The 14369-nt window shown below is 35.7% G+C and overlaps 1 protein-coding gene, 1 non-coding gene and 2 pseudogenes across 4 annotated transcripts; 2 read left to right on the top strand and 2 right to left on the bottom strand.

Moving 5' to 3' along the window:
• Positions 1–1411: 1411 nt before the first annotated feature.
• On the top strand, positions 1412–2958 carry LOC147544874 (UDP-glucose 4-epimerase 2-like; annotated as a pseudogene).
• A 2174-nt stretch (positions 2959–5132) lies between these two features.
• Positions 5133–7908, bottom strand: LOC147544873 (pentatricopeptide repeat-containing protein At4g32450, mitochondrial pseudogene; annotated as a pseudogene). The gene has a single exon (XR_015223771.1). The product of XR_015223771.1 is annotated as a pentatricopeptide repeat-containing protein At4g32450, mitochondrial pseudogene (transcript).
• A 107-nt stretch (positions 7909–8015) lies between these two features.
• TRNAI-AAU (transfer RNA isoleucine (anticodon AAU)) lies at positions 8016–8090 on the top strand. The gene has a single exon. It is a non-coding gene; the product is annotated as a tRNA-Ile (tRNA).
• A 272-nt stretch (positions 8091–8362) lies between these two features.
• On the bottom strand, positions 8363–11277 carry LOC147544871 (Acid phosphatase/vanadium-dependent haloperoxidase-related protein). Of its 2 annotated transcripts, XM_086637193.1 has the most exons (3): positions 10670–11265; positions 10413–10576; positions 8363–8690 (listed from the first exon to the last, which is right to left on the bottom strand). In XM_086637193.1, the coding sequence occupies exons 1-3, from the start codon at positions 11145–11147 to the stop codon at positions 8529–8531; spliced, it is 804 nt and encodes a 267-aa protein (XP_086493319.1). In that variant the 5' UTR covers positions 11148–11265; the 3' UTR covers positions 8363–8528. The 2 variants fall into 2 exon arrangements, with proteins under 2 accessions (XP_086493319.1, XP_086493318.1); XM_086637192.1 differs by having other exon boundaries at positions 10413–11277.
• Between the last annotated feature and the right edge of the window lie 3092 nt (positions 11278–14369).

The following is a 14369-nucleotide window of genomic DNA, read 5'->3' as shown; positions in this document are numbered from 1 at the left end:
GTTAAAACTGTTATTTATTTCCTTCTTCCATTTCTTCCATCTGATCTTCTTCTTCTCTCTTACAGAGGTTAAGTGCGAAACAGAGTCTCTGATGTTCATTGTCGTCAGGTTTAGTTGCTCTGAAGCACCATAGTTGAACTATATCTCTCTCTTTCATTTTCAATGCCGCAACCATCTCCTTCCACCGCTTAGTAAATACATATTTATTCAAAGTATCCCGTGCCCATATTCTTAAGTCGACTTTCCATTTTTTACCTTCTCCATCAACCACCGTCACACTCTTTCCTATCTGAATATTTATATTACCCTTCCCTGTTGTTGCTGCTTTCTTCTTCTTCCTTTTATCACCACTCATCAAAACAACTTCCACCTCGTCTTTGATGTCGACTTCCTCCTCTCTCTTTGATTCAACTTCATGTTTTTCGTTCTCTGTCAAATATGAATCGAGTCCCTTTGCACAACAGGGGGGGAGAAAGATCCTGGATTGATGGGGATCTACATCACTCTTAGTAAGAATCTTATCTCCCAGCCATAACAACTCTCTCCCTTGTAGTTGTTTCATTATTACTTGTTCCATCTCTACAGGCATCTCAGCCGCTTCCCCTGCTTCTTCTGTGGCCACTGTTGTTCTTTTCCTCTTCTTGTTCTTTTTCTTCTTCTTCTTCTTCTTCTTCTTCTTCTTCTTGTTGGTCGTCGTCTCTTCTTGCTGTTCAATCTCTGGGTGTTCTTGATTTAGTGTCGAGTCAAGATGAAGATCATCTTCATCAAAATCAACTTCACTTCTTTCTATAATTCTTCGATAATAAGCAATGTCATCAGTATGTCCGCTTTTACGAAGTTTTCTCATATTATTCTCGAACCAAAATAAGAAGCGTTTGGGTGATCCTGTTTGGCTGAATTCTTCTACTTTCTTCTCTAATTTTTCGTCGGAATAAGAAATTAGCCTTTCCATAACCGTCATCGTCATATTACTTGAAGATTCACCAACTTCAAACATTGTTAATTAGGAATTAAAATTCTCAAAATTACTCGAACAGAGAAGTTTTCTAATTGTGGAAAAGAATTTGTTAAGGGTGTTTCTATAAATATAGTAATAGAAGCAATCCCAATTTGGCAAGGATTCTAAGTCCTATTATTTCAACAAAAAAAAAGGATTCTAAGTCCTAGTCCAACACAACTTCCTATAGTTTCTAATATTATTAGTAATTGCCGATTTCATTCCAACAGAAATTGCTAACACGACTTCCTGTAGTTTCTAATCGTGAGAAGTGAAGGGTTTTCTGCTTGCTGAATTCTCGGATAAACTTGAGTACAAAAATTGTGATTCAATTCATTAGTTTTAATTGGCTTTTCGTAACGAATAAAGGGTTTGGTGTTGATTAATAGAAAAAAAAAAGTTTAGGGTTTAGTGATGAGTGTAGGTTTGGGTATATAAGATAAGAGACAGTTGGGTTAATTTGAAAACTGATTGTTTTTATTTGTGTACTGAATTGATGAATCATAGAATTGTTCAATGGACTAAAACAATCCTAACCGAAGATGTGTTTAATGGATTATAAAAAATATTTTACTTTGTTGTTATCGATTTTACTGAACGACCTATCTTATTCAATGGTACAGTACTATTTTCCTAGATTTCGGGTATATCATGTAGTTGTAAGACAAAACTTCTGCATTGTCAATAAGCCTTACTGTGGTGGTTATTAGGGATCTTTACTTGTTCACTCTTAAACTTTCTGTTTCCTTTTGGTACCATTTTGATTCACTTTGCTCGACTAAAAGCTGTCGGGGAAAGCGTCCAAAAACCGTTGCTTTACTACAATAACAATATTATTGGCATTGTAAATCTCTTGGAAGTCATGGGTGCTTACGGGTGCAAAAAGGTACTCTAACATCTTTTCTTACATATAAAGAAAACATATCTTGTTGATGGAAGAGATGATCTTTTAACTCCTCAATCTAGAATTAGCTTCACGACATTTGAAACTACTTTAACATATGCGAGCATGATATACTTCATGACAAAAGCAAGAATCATGGGGAACTTCACTGTGAGACCCGCACCCTTCGAGAAGACTTCCTAAGACCTGTAAAAATAAACATTGGAAGTTCAATATTTCAGCGTTCTATTCACATAGGCCCAGTCTTGTACTTAGAACTTGTATCGATCCTCTACTATTTTCAGCTTGTCTTTTCATCCTCGGCTAGAGTTTATGGATGGCCAAAGGAAGTACCCTGCACAGATGAGTTCCCCTTGAGCGCAGCAAACCCGTACGGAAGAACAAAGGTAAACTTAACCCAAGTAATTTGATTATTTGAACCTTGATAATTCCTTCTCCAATGGTATTTTACTTGACCCAAGTCTTTAAATAATTATCAGTCGAATTTTCTCATACTTTGCTTCTAACAGTAGTACCTTGTAATGTTGATCCATGCAGCTTTTTATTTTATGGAAGTGATATGCCGTGATGTACACCGTTCGGACTCAGCATGGCGAATCATATTGCTTAGATATTTCAACCCTGTTGGGGCTCACCTAAGTGGGATGATTGGTGAAGATCCCCGTGGAATTCCGAACAATCTTATGCCTTTTATACAGCAGGTTTCTGTAGGAAGACGACCTGCTTTAACAGTATTTGGCAATACCGTTCTACGAAGGACGGGACTGTGGTATGATCTCTTCTTCACGACTTACGTTGTTCGCTGTTATTAATGCTTGTATCCAGTAAACTAGTTGTACTGATGTTCATTGTTTCCTTTCAGGTTCGTGATTATATTCATGTTTTGGACTTGTCGGACGGACATATTGTTGCATTGAACAAGCTATTTGATGGTGAGATTGGTATGCACATGCTTTATACCGTGTTTTTTGTTGAGTCTCTGCCTTTTATAGAAACAATGTTTTGGGTATTATCTTGCTGGACTGGAGAAGTTAGATTTTTGTTGAGTTCATTATAATAGTTGTTTCTCGATGAGGGTAAGCTTGTATACATGTCATTAGGATAAAGTCGAATGTAACGAGAGAAGATGAGCACCAAACTTAAGAATATGCTAAAAAAGAACAATGTTATATCAACTAAGAATAATTAATGGAATACTCCTCAACAAAAAAAAAAAAAAAAAAAAAAGAATAATTAATGGAATACTACTAATAATGGTAAGTGTAAAAATTGAAATAGATGAGAATAAGAAGTAATAATCTATGTTTGTTTAATTTGGTAGATTTGTTTGGACGTTAAGTGCGAAATAGAGTCTCTGATGTTCATTGTTGTCAGGTTTAGTTACTCTGAAGCACCATAGTTGAACTTTATCTCTCTCTTTCATTTTCAATGCCGCAACCATCTCCTTCCACCGCTTAGTAAATACATATTTATTCAAAGTATCCCGTGCCCATATTCTTAAGTCGACATTCCATTTTTTACCTTCTCCATCAACCACCATCACACTCTTTCCTATCTGAATATTTGTATTACCCTTCCCTGTTGTTGCTGCTTTCTTCTTCTTCCTTTTATCACCACTCATCAAAACAACTTCCACCTCGTCTTTGATGTCGACTTCCTCCTCTCTCTTTGATTCAACTTCATGTTTTTCGTTCTCTGTCAAATATGAATCGAGTCCCTTTGCACAACAGGGGGGGAGAAAGATCCTAGATTGATGGGGATCTACATCACTCTTAGTAAGAATCTTATCTCCCAGCCATAACAACTCTCTCCCTTGGAGTTGTCTCATTATTACTTGTTCCATCTCTACAGGCATCTCTGCCGCTTCCCCTGCTTCTTCTGTGGCCACTGTTGTTCTTTTCCTCTTCTTGTTCTTCTTCTTGTTGGTCGTCGTCTCTTCTTGCTGTTGAATCTCTGGGTGTTCTTGATTTAGTGTCGAGTCAAGATGATGATCATCTTCATCAATATCAACTTCACTTCTTTCTATAACGGTGCGATAATAAGCAATGTCATTAGTATGTCCGCTTTTACGAAGTTTTCTCATATTATTCTCGAACCAAAATAAGAAGTGTTTGGGTGATCCTGTTTGGCTGAATTCTTCTACTTTCTTCTCTAATTTTTCGTCGGAATAAGAAATTAGCCTCTCCATAATCATCATCGTCGTATTACTTGAAGATTCACCAACTTCAAACATTGTTAATTAGGAATTAAAACTCTCAAAATTACTAGAACAGAGAAGTTTTCTAATTGTGGAGAAGAATTTGTTAGGGTGTTTCTATAAATAAATATAGTAATAGAAGCAATCCCAATTTGGCAAGGATTCTAAGTCCTAGTCCAACACAACTTCCTATAGTTTCTAATATAAATTTTTTTTTTTGTTAAAGGTTTCTAATATTATTAGTAATTGCCTATTTCATTCCAACAGAAATTGCTTCTTGACCGTCATAACAATATTAATTGATTGGCTTCTACCAGAGAGAGATAGAAATTCTACTAGAGGAAGATTCTTTTTATTGCGGGAAGTACATACTGTCGAAAATTAATCTTTTTTTCGTCGTTGTATTTTTTCATGTAATAAGTGCAAATATTTATAGGTTATTTACATATGAGTTGTAAGCGTTTGATATTCTTTTTGAAAATTAAAAAATCTAATTATATAAAAAGAACATTGCGAAAAGAAAAAAACGGTGACTTTCACCGAAATATTTCGTGAAAGATGACATTTTTCATCGAAAATTTTGGATAAATATGGGGCCGAAAAACTCCATCGGTTTAACCAGCTAATTGGCCGAAATTTTGGGTAGCTGACAAAAATGAAGAAATTGAATTTACTCATATCTGAGTTTTCTTTGGAAACCTATTCTTTTTCTGATTTTTTTTTTCTGTCAAATATCAGTTACAGGTTTTTTTGTTTTTTTTACCGTGACAGAAAACTCGAGAATGGGAGTAAACGCCACAAGTACTTTTATTTTGGGGTGTAATCGCTAAAATATAAGGGAGTCAATGTCTAAATAACCCTACTTAAAGTTTTCTTCAGCTCAGATACGTTTAGGAATCTGAATTTATTTTCACTCCGGTTAAGACTTTTCTCTTTCAGGGTTCGAAGTGAAATATGGGTTTTTCTTGTTTCATCACTTTGAAATATGGTTTCAAGTTCAATCTTCAAACTACTGCAGATGCGAAAACCTGATCTAACTAAACCTTATTAAAATTTCCCCCAAACAAATATTCAGATCTTACATATACCTTCTCACTTTCAAGTACACAAAAATCTAACTGAACAAAGATCTCCTTCATGTTTAATCATACATTGAAGTTTCAAATAGTTCTTCTACTCATAAATAACGATACAAAATCAAATTGTGTGCAAAGATGACACATGTTGATTATCATAAAAGAAACAATACGTACCTAATTGGCTCCGACCAAAATTTTTAGGAAATATCCTATCGGAAGATGAAACCTTTGAGTCTATCATTAACCGGTTACCAGTAATCATTGCATGAACATAACCCATTTCTGAAATGGTGAAACCTTTTGGCATCTCGGATAATGAGTTCTCTCCCGACGATCTTTGATATGATTTTCAAAGCCTTATGACAATCCCCACATACTCTGAGATTCTTGATTATTCGCATCGGAGAACGGGCAGAGCTAGATATCAGGCCATATGAGACTGCCAATCTTTCACTGTGAGCAAGAAGGGCTTCTTCTTTACTTTCTTCATCTATATCGTGTAAAACAAATTTAGTTTCAGGTACATAACCGACTTCTCTCATTTGTGCATTCATTCTCCTCAGCTGTGCGTAAACTTCGTCCTTCTGAGGACCGGAGGTGTCTCCGGCCCTATACTCAACGATCTTATTTCTAATTTCTAGAGGATTCTGACTTTTTTTCTTCTCTTCCGCTTTTGCAACATCTGAGGCTTTTACTGGCAGAAACCCAGCTTTTGACTGATCGTCTAGGCGAGAGGGGTCTAAGTTTTCAACAATTTCAGCACAACGATCCCCAAGTTCTAAGTTACCATGAGTTCTGCAAAGATTCATCAAGGTTTCCCAAACATCAATACTTGGTTCCATTGGCATCCTTTCAATGAATTCCAAAGCTTCATCTATATATCCTGTATTTCCTAACATCTCCACAACCGACACATAGTGATCCATTGTGGGAACAATATCGAAAACCTTGCTCATTGTTTCAAAGTGCAAAAGTCCTTCGCTAATGTCACAAAGGGCGGTACAAGCAGAGAAAATCCCGAAAAACATTTGACCGTCTGGTTTAAGTCCTGCTTCCTTGAACTGAGTGAACAGATCAATGGCATCTTCCCCAAGTCCATTTTTTGTAAGCCCAATTATCATGGTATCCCAAGATGTCAAGTTTCTTTCCGTCATGTTATCAAATAAATCATAGGCATCAGATACAGAGCCACATTTTAAATACATATCAAGTACTTTGTTTTTCACACTAACTCCCATATTGGGCATTGATCTTATGAGGTGATTATGAATAGCTTTTGCCTCTTCCGTAGCTTCAGCTTCCCCGCAAACCTTAATCAACTGAAAATATATCGGCAAATCAATGATTGTACCTTGTTTCTCTAATAAGCTCAAAACTTCCACTGCTTCCTTCACTTTACCCTCCTTGCAGAAAGTATCCATCTCGTCAATTGTACCTTTATACTGGTTAGTTTCTGAAGTTTCAATTTCTGTTTCTTCAGATTTTACGTTGTTTACTGATTGAGCTTGAAAATTACTCGCCCCACGCTGAGTTCCATCTGGGTTCTGTTGAAGACCTCCAACACTTTCTCTGCCATACCCATTTGAGTTCTGATTGAACGGCGTAGTGTTTACACCGAGTTGACCAATTGGGTTCTGCTGTAAACCTCCAACATTTTCTCTTTGATACCCATTTGAATTCTTCTGCAACTCAACTGAATTATGCTGATATTCCGTTTTTTTGTACCCGTTTGAATTTCCACCGTAAAAATTTGTTTGATTCGGCTGAACTGGAAAAGGATTTTGTCCTTGAAATCCACTTGAATTATGCTGAAAAACTCTATTTTGATACTCACTAGGGTGATTTCCTCTTGAGACATCTGCTTGATTCGACTGGATAAAGTTAGTAGGATTTCCTCTCTGAAACCCACTTGGGTTCTGCTGAAATTCTCTGTTTTGATACTCACTAGGGTTTTTTCCTCTGTAAGAATCTGCTTCATTAGGCTTAAATACAGAAGGATTATCTTTGTGAAAGCCACTAGGGTTATGTTGAATTACATTATTCTGATATTCACTCGCATTTACTCTATGAACATCAGTTTGATTCTGCTGATATCCACTAGGATTATCCTTATGAAAACCACTTCCATTCTGTTGAAATTCTCTATTTTGATATTCATTCGTGTTAGGGTTTCTTCTATAGACATCACTTCGACTCTGATGAAACCCACCATTTCCGTTCACATAAAATTCTTTATTCTGATATTCATTAGGGTTTCCTCTATAAACATCTGTTTGATTCTGTCTGTAAGTATTACTAGGGTTTTCACTCTGACCCGTACTTGGGTTTTGCTCAAATTCTTTTTGAAAGCCATTGGAATTACCAGATTCAGTAAAAAGATCTGATCTTTCAGCTGTAGCAGTACTAATATTCTTAACTAAATTTAAAGATTTGAATTTTTCTAACAAATTATTGTAAAGAGAAATCTGATTTGAGCGTGAACGACGTACCTTAGAAATTGTTGTGATTGAATTAATGGTGAGAACAGTAACCCTTTTTCTGGTCATTATTAGATTATAGCAGAAGTATACCCAAATTAAGTTATCTCAGTCCAGTGAAAGAAGATGAACCAGAAAAACCCTAGAATTTGAGGTTGAGTGACAAATTTTGGGCATGAAAAACCCTAGAGGGGCAAATTTGTGAAAAAAAATTATCTTTTCCAAGTGACTTAATAATAAGCCTCCTCCGTTTAATGGGTAATTTCTCACAAAAGCCTAATATTTGTTATAGGCGCTACCGGAAGTTATTAACCACAAGTCTGTTTCTATTTTAGTTAGTGAATCAAATTTAAATCAAATGTGGCCTATTAGCTCAGTTGGTTAGAGCGTCGTGCTAATAACGCGAAGGTCGCAGGTTCGAGACCTGCATAGCCATAGTTTTCTGATTTTTTTTGCTCTTTTCCATCTGGTCAGCCGCAACAATTCTAATGTTGGAAGTCACCATCTGCCTCCTGTTGCATATAGTTGGCCTGTCTTTCGAAAATTTGACGTTTTCTTTAAAGAAACAAAAAGGAAAAAACTCGTCCAAAATTTGACATCTTAGGTTGAGTTTTCGGAGGCGAACACAGAGTTATAACAACTTGTGTTGAAAAAAAAAATCTAATTTGTTTGTGCTAGTCAATGAAGGTTAATCTGAAAGTATAAAAATTCAAGTGAAATGATACTACACTATAAACAGAGCCAATATTATTTTCGTTTGGATTACAATACCTAAATAGAGTAATTAACATGGATATATAATGAATCTGATGAACCGATCATTCAATCAGATCTCATTTCAAGATTATGAAAGAGAGAGAGATAGAAGAACAAGTCATGAGTAAACTAAGCAACCTTGACAACAAAAGAAAGCTACTAAAAAACCAAGAACTGCACCAGCTAGTACTTGTGAAGGGGTATGACCAAGAAGTTCCTTAAGCTTCCTTTGGCTTATGGGATGCCCTTGAAACAAGTCTGCAACTATCATATTTAGAACCTGAAAAGACGATACAAGAAATTTTAATCACCACCTACTTAAAACAAGAATATCTCAATAACACGGCAAGCCAGACAAATGATGGAGCTGTAAAAAGAGAAGGGCAGTAGTATATGACATCTGATGTGATTTCGAGGTATACTTTCTTTTCACTCACTGCAATGAGGAAGAATATAAGCTATAACTTCGATTGGTTATATAATGTAAATATCAATCAATTACAAGGAGAGCATATTTAACCATTGATCCATTAACAAAAATCATAAACAATCCAATTTTTTCTTCTCCATATTACCATATCTCTACAGTCAATAATTTTATATGAGGAACTACTGAACACAAATCACTTGCTGCCGTTACGCTAAAACGTAAGAGGTGATTCATTTGAGGTACTATTCAGCCTGGTGTTCATAATAGTTCAATGATAAATCTCGTGTCCTAAGTACACGTGTGGAAACTACAGGCTTCAATGAGAGAGAGAGGGAGAGGGAGAGAGCACTAGAATTTGGCAGAGACTGAAAAATACAATCCTAAAAGTCGACAAAGTTACCTCAGGAATATAAATGAATAATGGGAGAAAGGAAATATGTCCAGCTATAAATCTTATGGAAGCCGTTGGGAAAATATAAAGCAATGGACGAAGGGAAGTAAGAAATGCAGGTATAAAGAGTCTTATTTCATTCTTTTATAATCAAAGAAAATATTCAAGAGAATCAATTACTGAAGCACATACAATTCAAAAAAATTACTGAAGCACATGCCACATACAACCAGTTAAGGGAAAGTGGGAAACAGTATTTCTTTCATCTTCTTACAAAGGAGTTGGTTCCGAAAGCAGAAAGCTCGTCTTGACCCGAGGGTTAGTGTGGTCTTAAAATCACTGCATACATGACCACCCACCACTCTGAAAGAGAGTAGCTATATGCGAGTCGAAGGTTTGATGATCGATCGATCAGTTAAGACTCGAGCTAACAAATTTCAGCTGTTGAATTACTTGTAATTAAATTCGGATGAGATGACACATATATTTTCATCAGAATCATCGTTATGTTTCTACTGACCAAAATCAAATCACTTAGAAAGAATTCTACAGATCCATCGAAGGCTCACGTAGGACTTGCTCTAACCGCCTAAATGTGTCCCTTCACCATCACCAATATAAGAATGTACGTTTTTATTCCTTCAACCTCATGAAGTCCTTACGAATCTCTTTTTTGGGTGGAAGCCATTAAATATGGAGTAAGGAAATAACTCTACAGCAAGGAGATACTTTTAGCAAGTGAACCAGTAAATGTTCGGAAAACGTAACTATAAGAGATAGCTTCCTAGATAAATTCTTCCCGGGGCAAACCTTGCTCGTGATTCCTACTCTTTGCCTTCTAAAAAGGAATTCCTACTCTTTGTTCTAGAGGTTAACAACTTAACCTAGTTCTAACCAGCACATGTTAATTAGATAATGAAATATCATAGAAGAACCAAAATTTGCAACTTAACCTACACAAACCAAACAATAATAGACACTAGTCCATTTTGCCAATCCTCAACTCTAAACTCTAAATAGGAAACACCAATTCAACTTCAACCTAAAAGTTAGAAATAGACCTAGAATGCATATCCTATCAAGAACTTAAAAGATTCAAATATAAAAGAAAACCCATACAATAAAATCAATCTTTTCGTCGAAAAACTATGAACATGGTGCAAACAAAAACCTAATTTTACCTCAGCTTGCATACCAGCATGCCGACGAACTCCAATAGCATCATACATAACAATAAGACTAAAACCCAAACAAACTGGAAAAAGAGAATCAGCTACACCATGACAAATTGCTACTGAAGTTGTTAAAGCTGTACAAAGTGCTGAATGTGAAGAAGGCATTCCACCTGAAGCAAACAAAATCCTAAAATCCCATTTTCTTTCAAAAATGAAATTTAAGAACATCTTTATTGATTGAGCAATTACCCAAGCAAACATACTTGATACAAATGTTGGATTAGCTGCTAATGTTGTTACAAAAGGACTAATCTTAACTTTTGCTGTTGATGTTACACTTAAAAGAGCCATACCAATTCCTCCACTCTGTAAAAATTCCATCTTTTCTTCATCAAATGATGAATCTTCAACTTCTCCAATCAAATAGGAACTTGATTTTCTCAATAGAGAACTACCCATTCTTAAACACTGTATGATTGGGGCTAAAACACAAAAAAAACGATTGATTATTAATCTTTGATGACATTTACTTATTAGGGTTTTTGGATTTATTGGTTTTTGTTTACGTGAAACTGAGATCGGAGAGAAGTTATTATTGTGACTGAGTTTTTTGAAACGATCTGGTCTTGATAATGGAATGGGATTCTTGTCATTGTTTTTGTTCTTAAACTGTAATCTAGGGTTTGGAAGATTGAGAATGGAAAACCCAAAAGAGGGTTTTAGAGTGGTAATGAAGTTCATGAAAGAAGCTTCTCTCTCTCTCTCTATTATTCAGTGCTTTGAAGCTGCTACATATTTTAGAGAGAGAAACGTTTAGAGAGAGAGAGAACTCTAGAAGAGAGTGAACAGAGACGTTGTTAGTGGTGGGTTTTTTCTATTGGTTAATTTGTCTGGTGAATATACCCTTGTGTTCTAATATTATTACGGAAATACCATCAAAGGAGTAGTATATTACTTTCCTATACCATATTTGATTCCCAATGTCTTGGATGAGATGATCAAAAGAGTCTTGGGAAATTTTATAGGGGAAATTTTATAGGCAATGCTGGAAGTAGTTAAAGGCAATCTCTGTAAAGACGATCCTAGTTTGGTTAAAGACAACCTAAAGTAAATATTTTTCTCAATTTCTCTCTTCTTCCTTCTTCGTTCTTCCAGTAGTCTGTGGGGGTTGGATCAGTGAGGAAAAGCAAAACATGTTTTCTTCCTCGTTCTTTCTCTTCTCTTTTGGACTCTTGCTAAGTATCACAATGCTAGAGAGAGAACATAGACGCTCCTTCAACTAGGGGTGGGAAAAAGATCCGGAAGACCGCTATCCGACCCGTTCGACCGAGATAAAAAGTGTCCATGGACACCCGATGGTCATAACGGTCAGTGTCCGACCGGCCCGAAAGATTTGACGGACGGTCACGGTCAAAATTCTATGTCGAAGGACCGACCGCTAACCGACCGGTACGAGTGATCGAATAGGTTGACCGACTAAACTGTCCTCATTTTTAGAAGTTGATCGTTGAATGTTATAGACATATGAATATATGATGATCGTTGGCTATAGTCATATAGTCCTCTGGAAGACCAAACATTAGCGCATGGCTTAATTATATCTTGTCAAATGATGATCAACTGTGTTTTTTCTTTTTTATATTTACTTTTGATTTCTTGGCTAAACATCTACATTTGTAAGTAATTTTGTTTGTGGTAATAAAAGTAAAGTTCTGAATTAAGTAAATTTATTGGAAAGTCCGGACCGAGACCGTCCAGTGTCCGACTGGACCGGTAAAATAAACGGTCTTGGACGGTCAATGGACAAAGAATTCTTGAGAGTGACCGTCCGAGTCCGCCCGAGTAAATAGGTGGTCACCAACAGTTTATGTCCGAGTCGACCGGTTCAATGAAGTTAGAGTCCGGTACCGACCGGTCCGGACCGATTCCCACCCCTACCTTCAACCAGATAACCCTAAATTTTTAAAAAATCTATATACCTAAACGTATGTATCTACTCTTAATCAACTGCCACTTATCTTTCAATCAACAAAACTTCTTCCAATTTTTCGTCTCTCTTACTTGGTTTCAATTTTCAACTAATTTTGAATCGAATTGTCAGGAAAAACGCCAATTTTGTTACTTATAATCGCTTCGCTTCATTTTATACTCATTAGTTTTTTATGGCAGTAGAAGAAAGGAAGAAGAAGTGAGTGGTATCAGTAGAGTCATTGGGATGGCTAAGAGAATCATCTATTATGCCCAAGAAACACAAAAACATTGAAGGTACCTTCTTCTATTCTTGAACTCAAAGCTCAACTCCATAAAACTCATAAAGAAGCTAGTAAATTCAATGATTTTGGACCTGGTCATCTTGAATTTCACCGACCCAAGAAGAAGACCCCCCCCCCCTCTCTCTCTTTATAAACCTTTACCATTTTTTACTCACTGGTCATATATCTTATCATCTTTCATTATTAACTTCCTTTTAAATTAAACCCTATGATTCATTTGTTTTATGTTTTGTTTTTGGATGCAGAAAATAGAGAGAGAGAAGAGAAGGATAAGAAACTTTTTTTTTTTTATTGAAGTCGCCTCCTACGATTTTTTGTCTTGCGAGAGAGATAATCCTCATAGATAGTATTGCCTTTAACTAAGGGTGTGTTTGATATCTTCCATTTCCATGGAAATAAAAGAATTTCCATGGAAATAGGTATTTCCACCGTTTGATACGAAGTGTAATTCAATGACTTTAATTCCCTAGGGAATCGATTTCCATGAAATAGTCCACTTTTAATTCCTTGCTCCCCCCTCGGAATTAGTTTCCGTGGAAAGTAAAAAATCAAAATAAAAATATTTTAATATATTCGGATACTTGAAACCTAATATTTATCTCCATATATGTTCAAAATGATATTTTTACTCATAAAACTTAGCAAAATAAATTTTTTACTTATACATTGGGCAAATGACATTTTTGTCCTTCTTACAAAATGACATGTTTATAAAGTTGTCAAATGACATTTTGGATTTTTATAGACAAAATTACATTCTTACCCTTTTATAATATCAAATTGACAAATTACCCTTATGTTGTCAAAATGACATTTTTTACCCTCGTATAATATCAAAATGACATTCTTACCCTTAAGTTAGTAAAGTGACACAAGGTTAAATAATTTTACAACATAAAGGTGAAAACATAATTTTGAAAACATAAGGGTAAAAAAGTAATTTAGACAACATAAGGATGAAAATGTAATTTTCGCAAAAGTAAAAATATTATTTAAACTACATAGAGAGTAAATAAAAACTCTTAATTGAATATTATATTCGTAGAAGTTAGTTGTCAACCAAATAACAGAGTTCGTAATTCCACGGAATAATAAATGACTACCAAACGAAAGAACTCTTATTTCTACGAAGTAAATTCCGTGGAAGACTTTCCATGAAACTCTTGTATTTCCATGGAATTGTTTCCCTGATATCAAACACAACCTAAGGTCATAAGGAATTGACCAAGTCGATGTTGCAAATTACATTGTCTATAACAACTTTAGGCATTGCTTATAAAATCTCCACAATGTTAGAGAGAGATAGTACAGAGACATCAGAGAAGGGAGAAAAAGAAAGAAGGAGAAAGATGAAGAAGGAAGAGGAGGAAGGAGGAGGAAGAAAAATAAAGTCGTCGACCAGAGATCTCCAGTCGGCGACTGTTTACCTTTCACCGGAGATGGAAGAATAAATAAAAGGAAGGAGAAATAAAAAAGAAAGGTTTTCTTTTGTTATGGTCACCGGTCGACGACGACCTAATGGCGTCAATTGTGCCGTTACGTCAAACATTAGTTGAGTCATTGCCTTCTTTGTATAAATTGCTTTTAACCATTTTAGGAATTGCCTTTAGCAAGCTTTCCTTTAACAAGTTTGAGCATTGCCTATAAAATCTTCCGGAAGCTTTTTTATGTTATTTCTCAAATAACCCCT

This window comes from Eschscholzia californica, unplaced genomic scaffold (assembly GCF_041429995.1).
Source record: "Eschscholzia californica isolate CP2 unplaced genomic scaffold, dmEscCali1.0.p SCAF_4, whole genome shotgun sequence".
In the NCBI taxonomy this organism is placed as follows: domain Eukaryota; kingdom Viridiplantae; phylum Streptophyta; class Magnoliopsida; order Ranunculales; family Papaveraceae; genus Eschscholzia; species Eschscholzia californica.
Note: the sequence above shows the minus strand (reverse complement) of the source record. Positions and strands in the feature narration are given on the sequence as shown.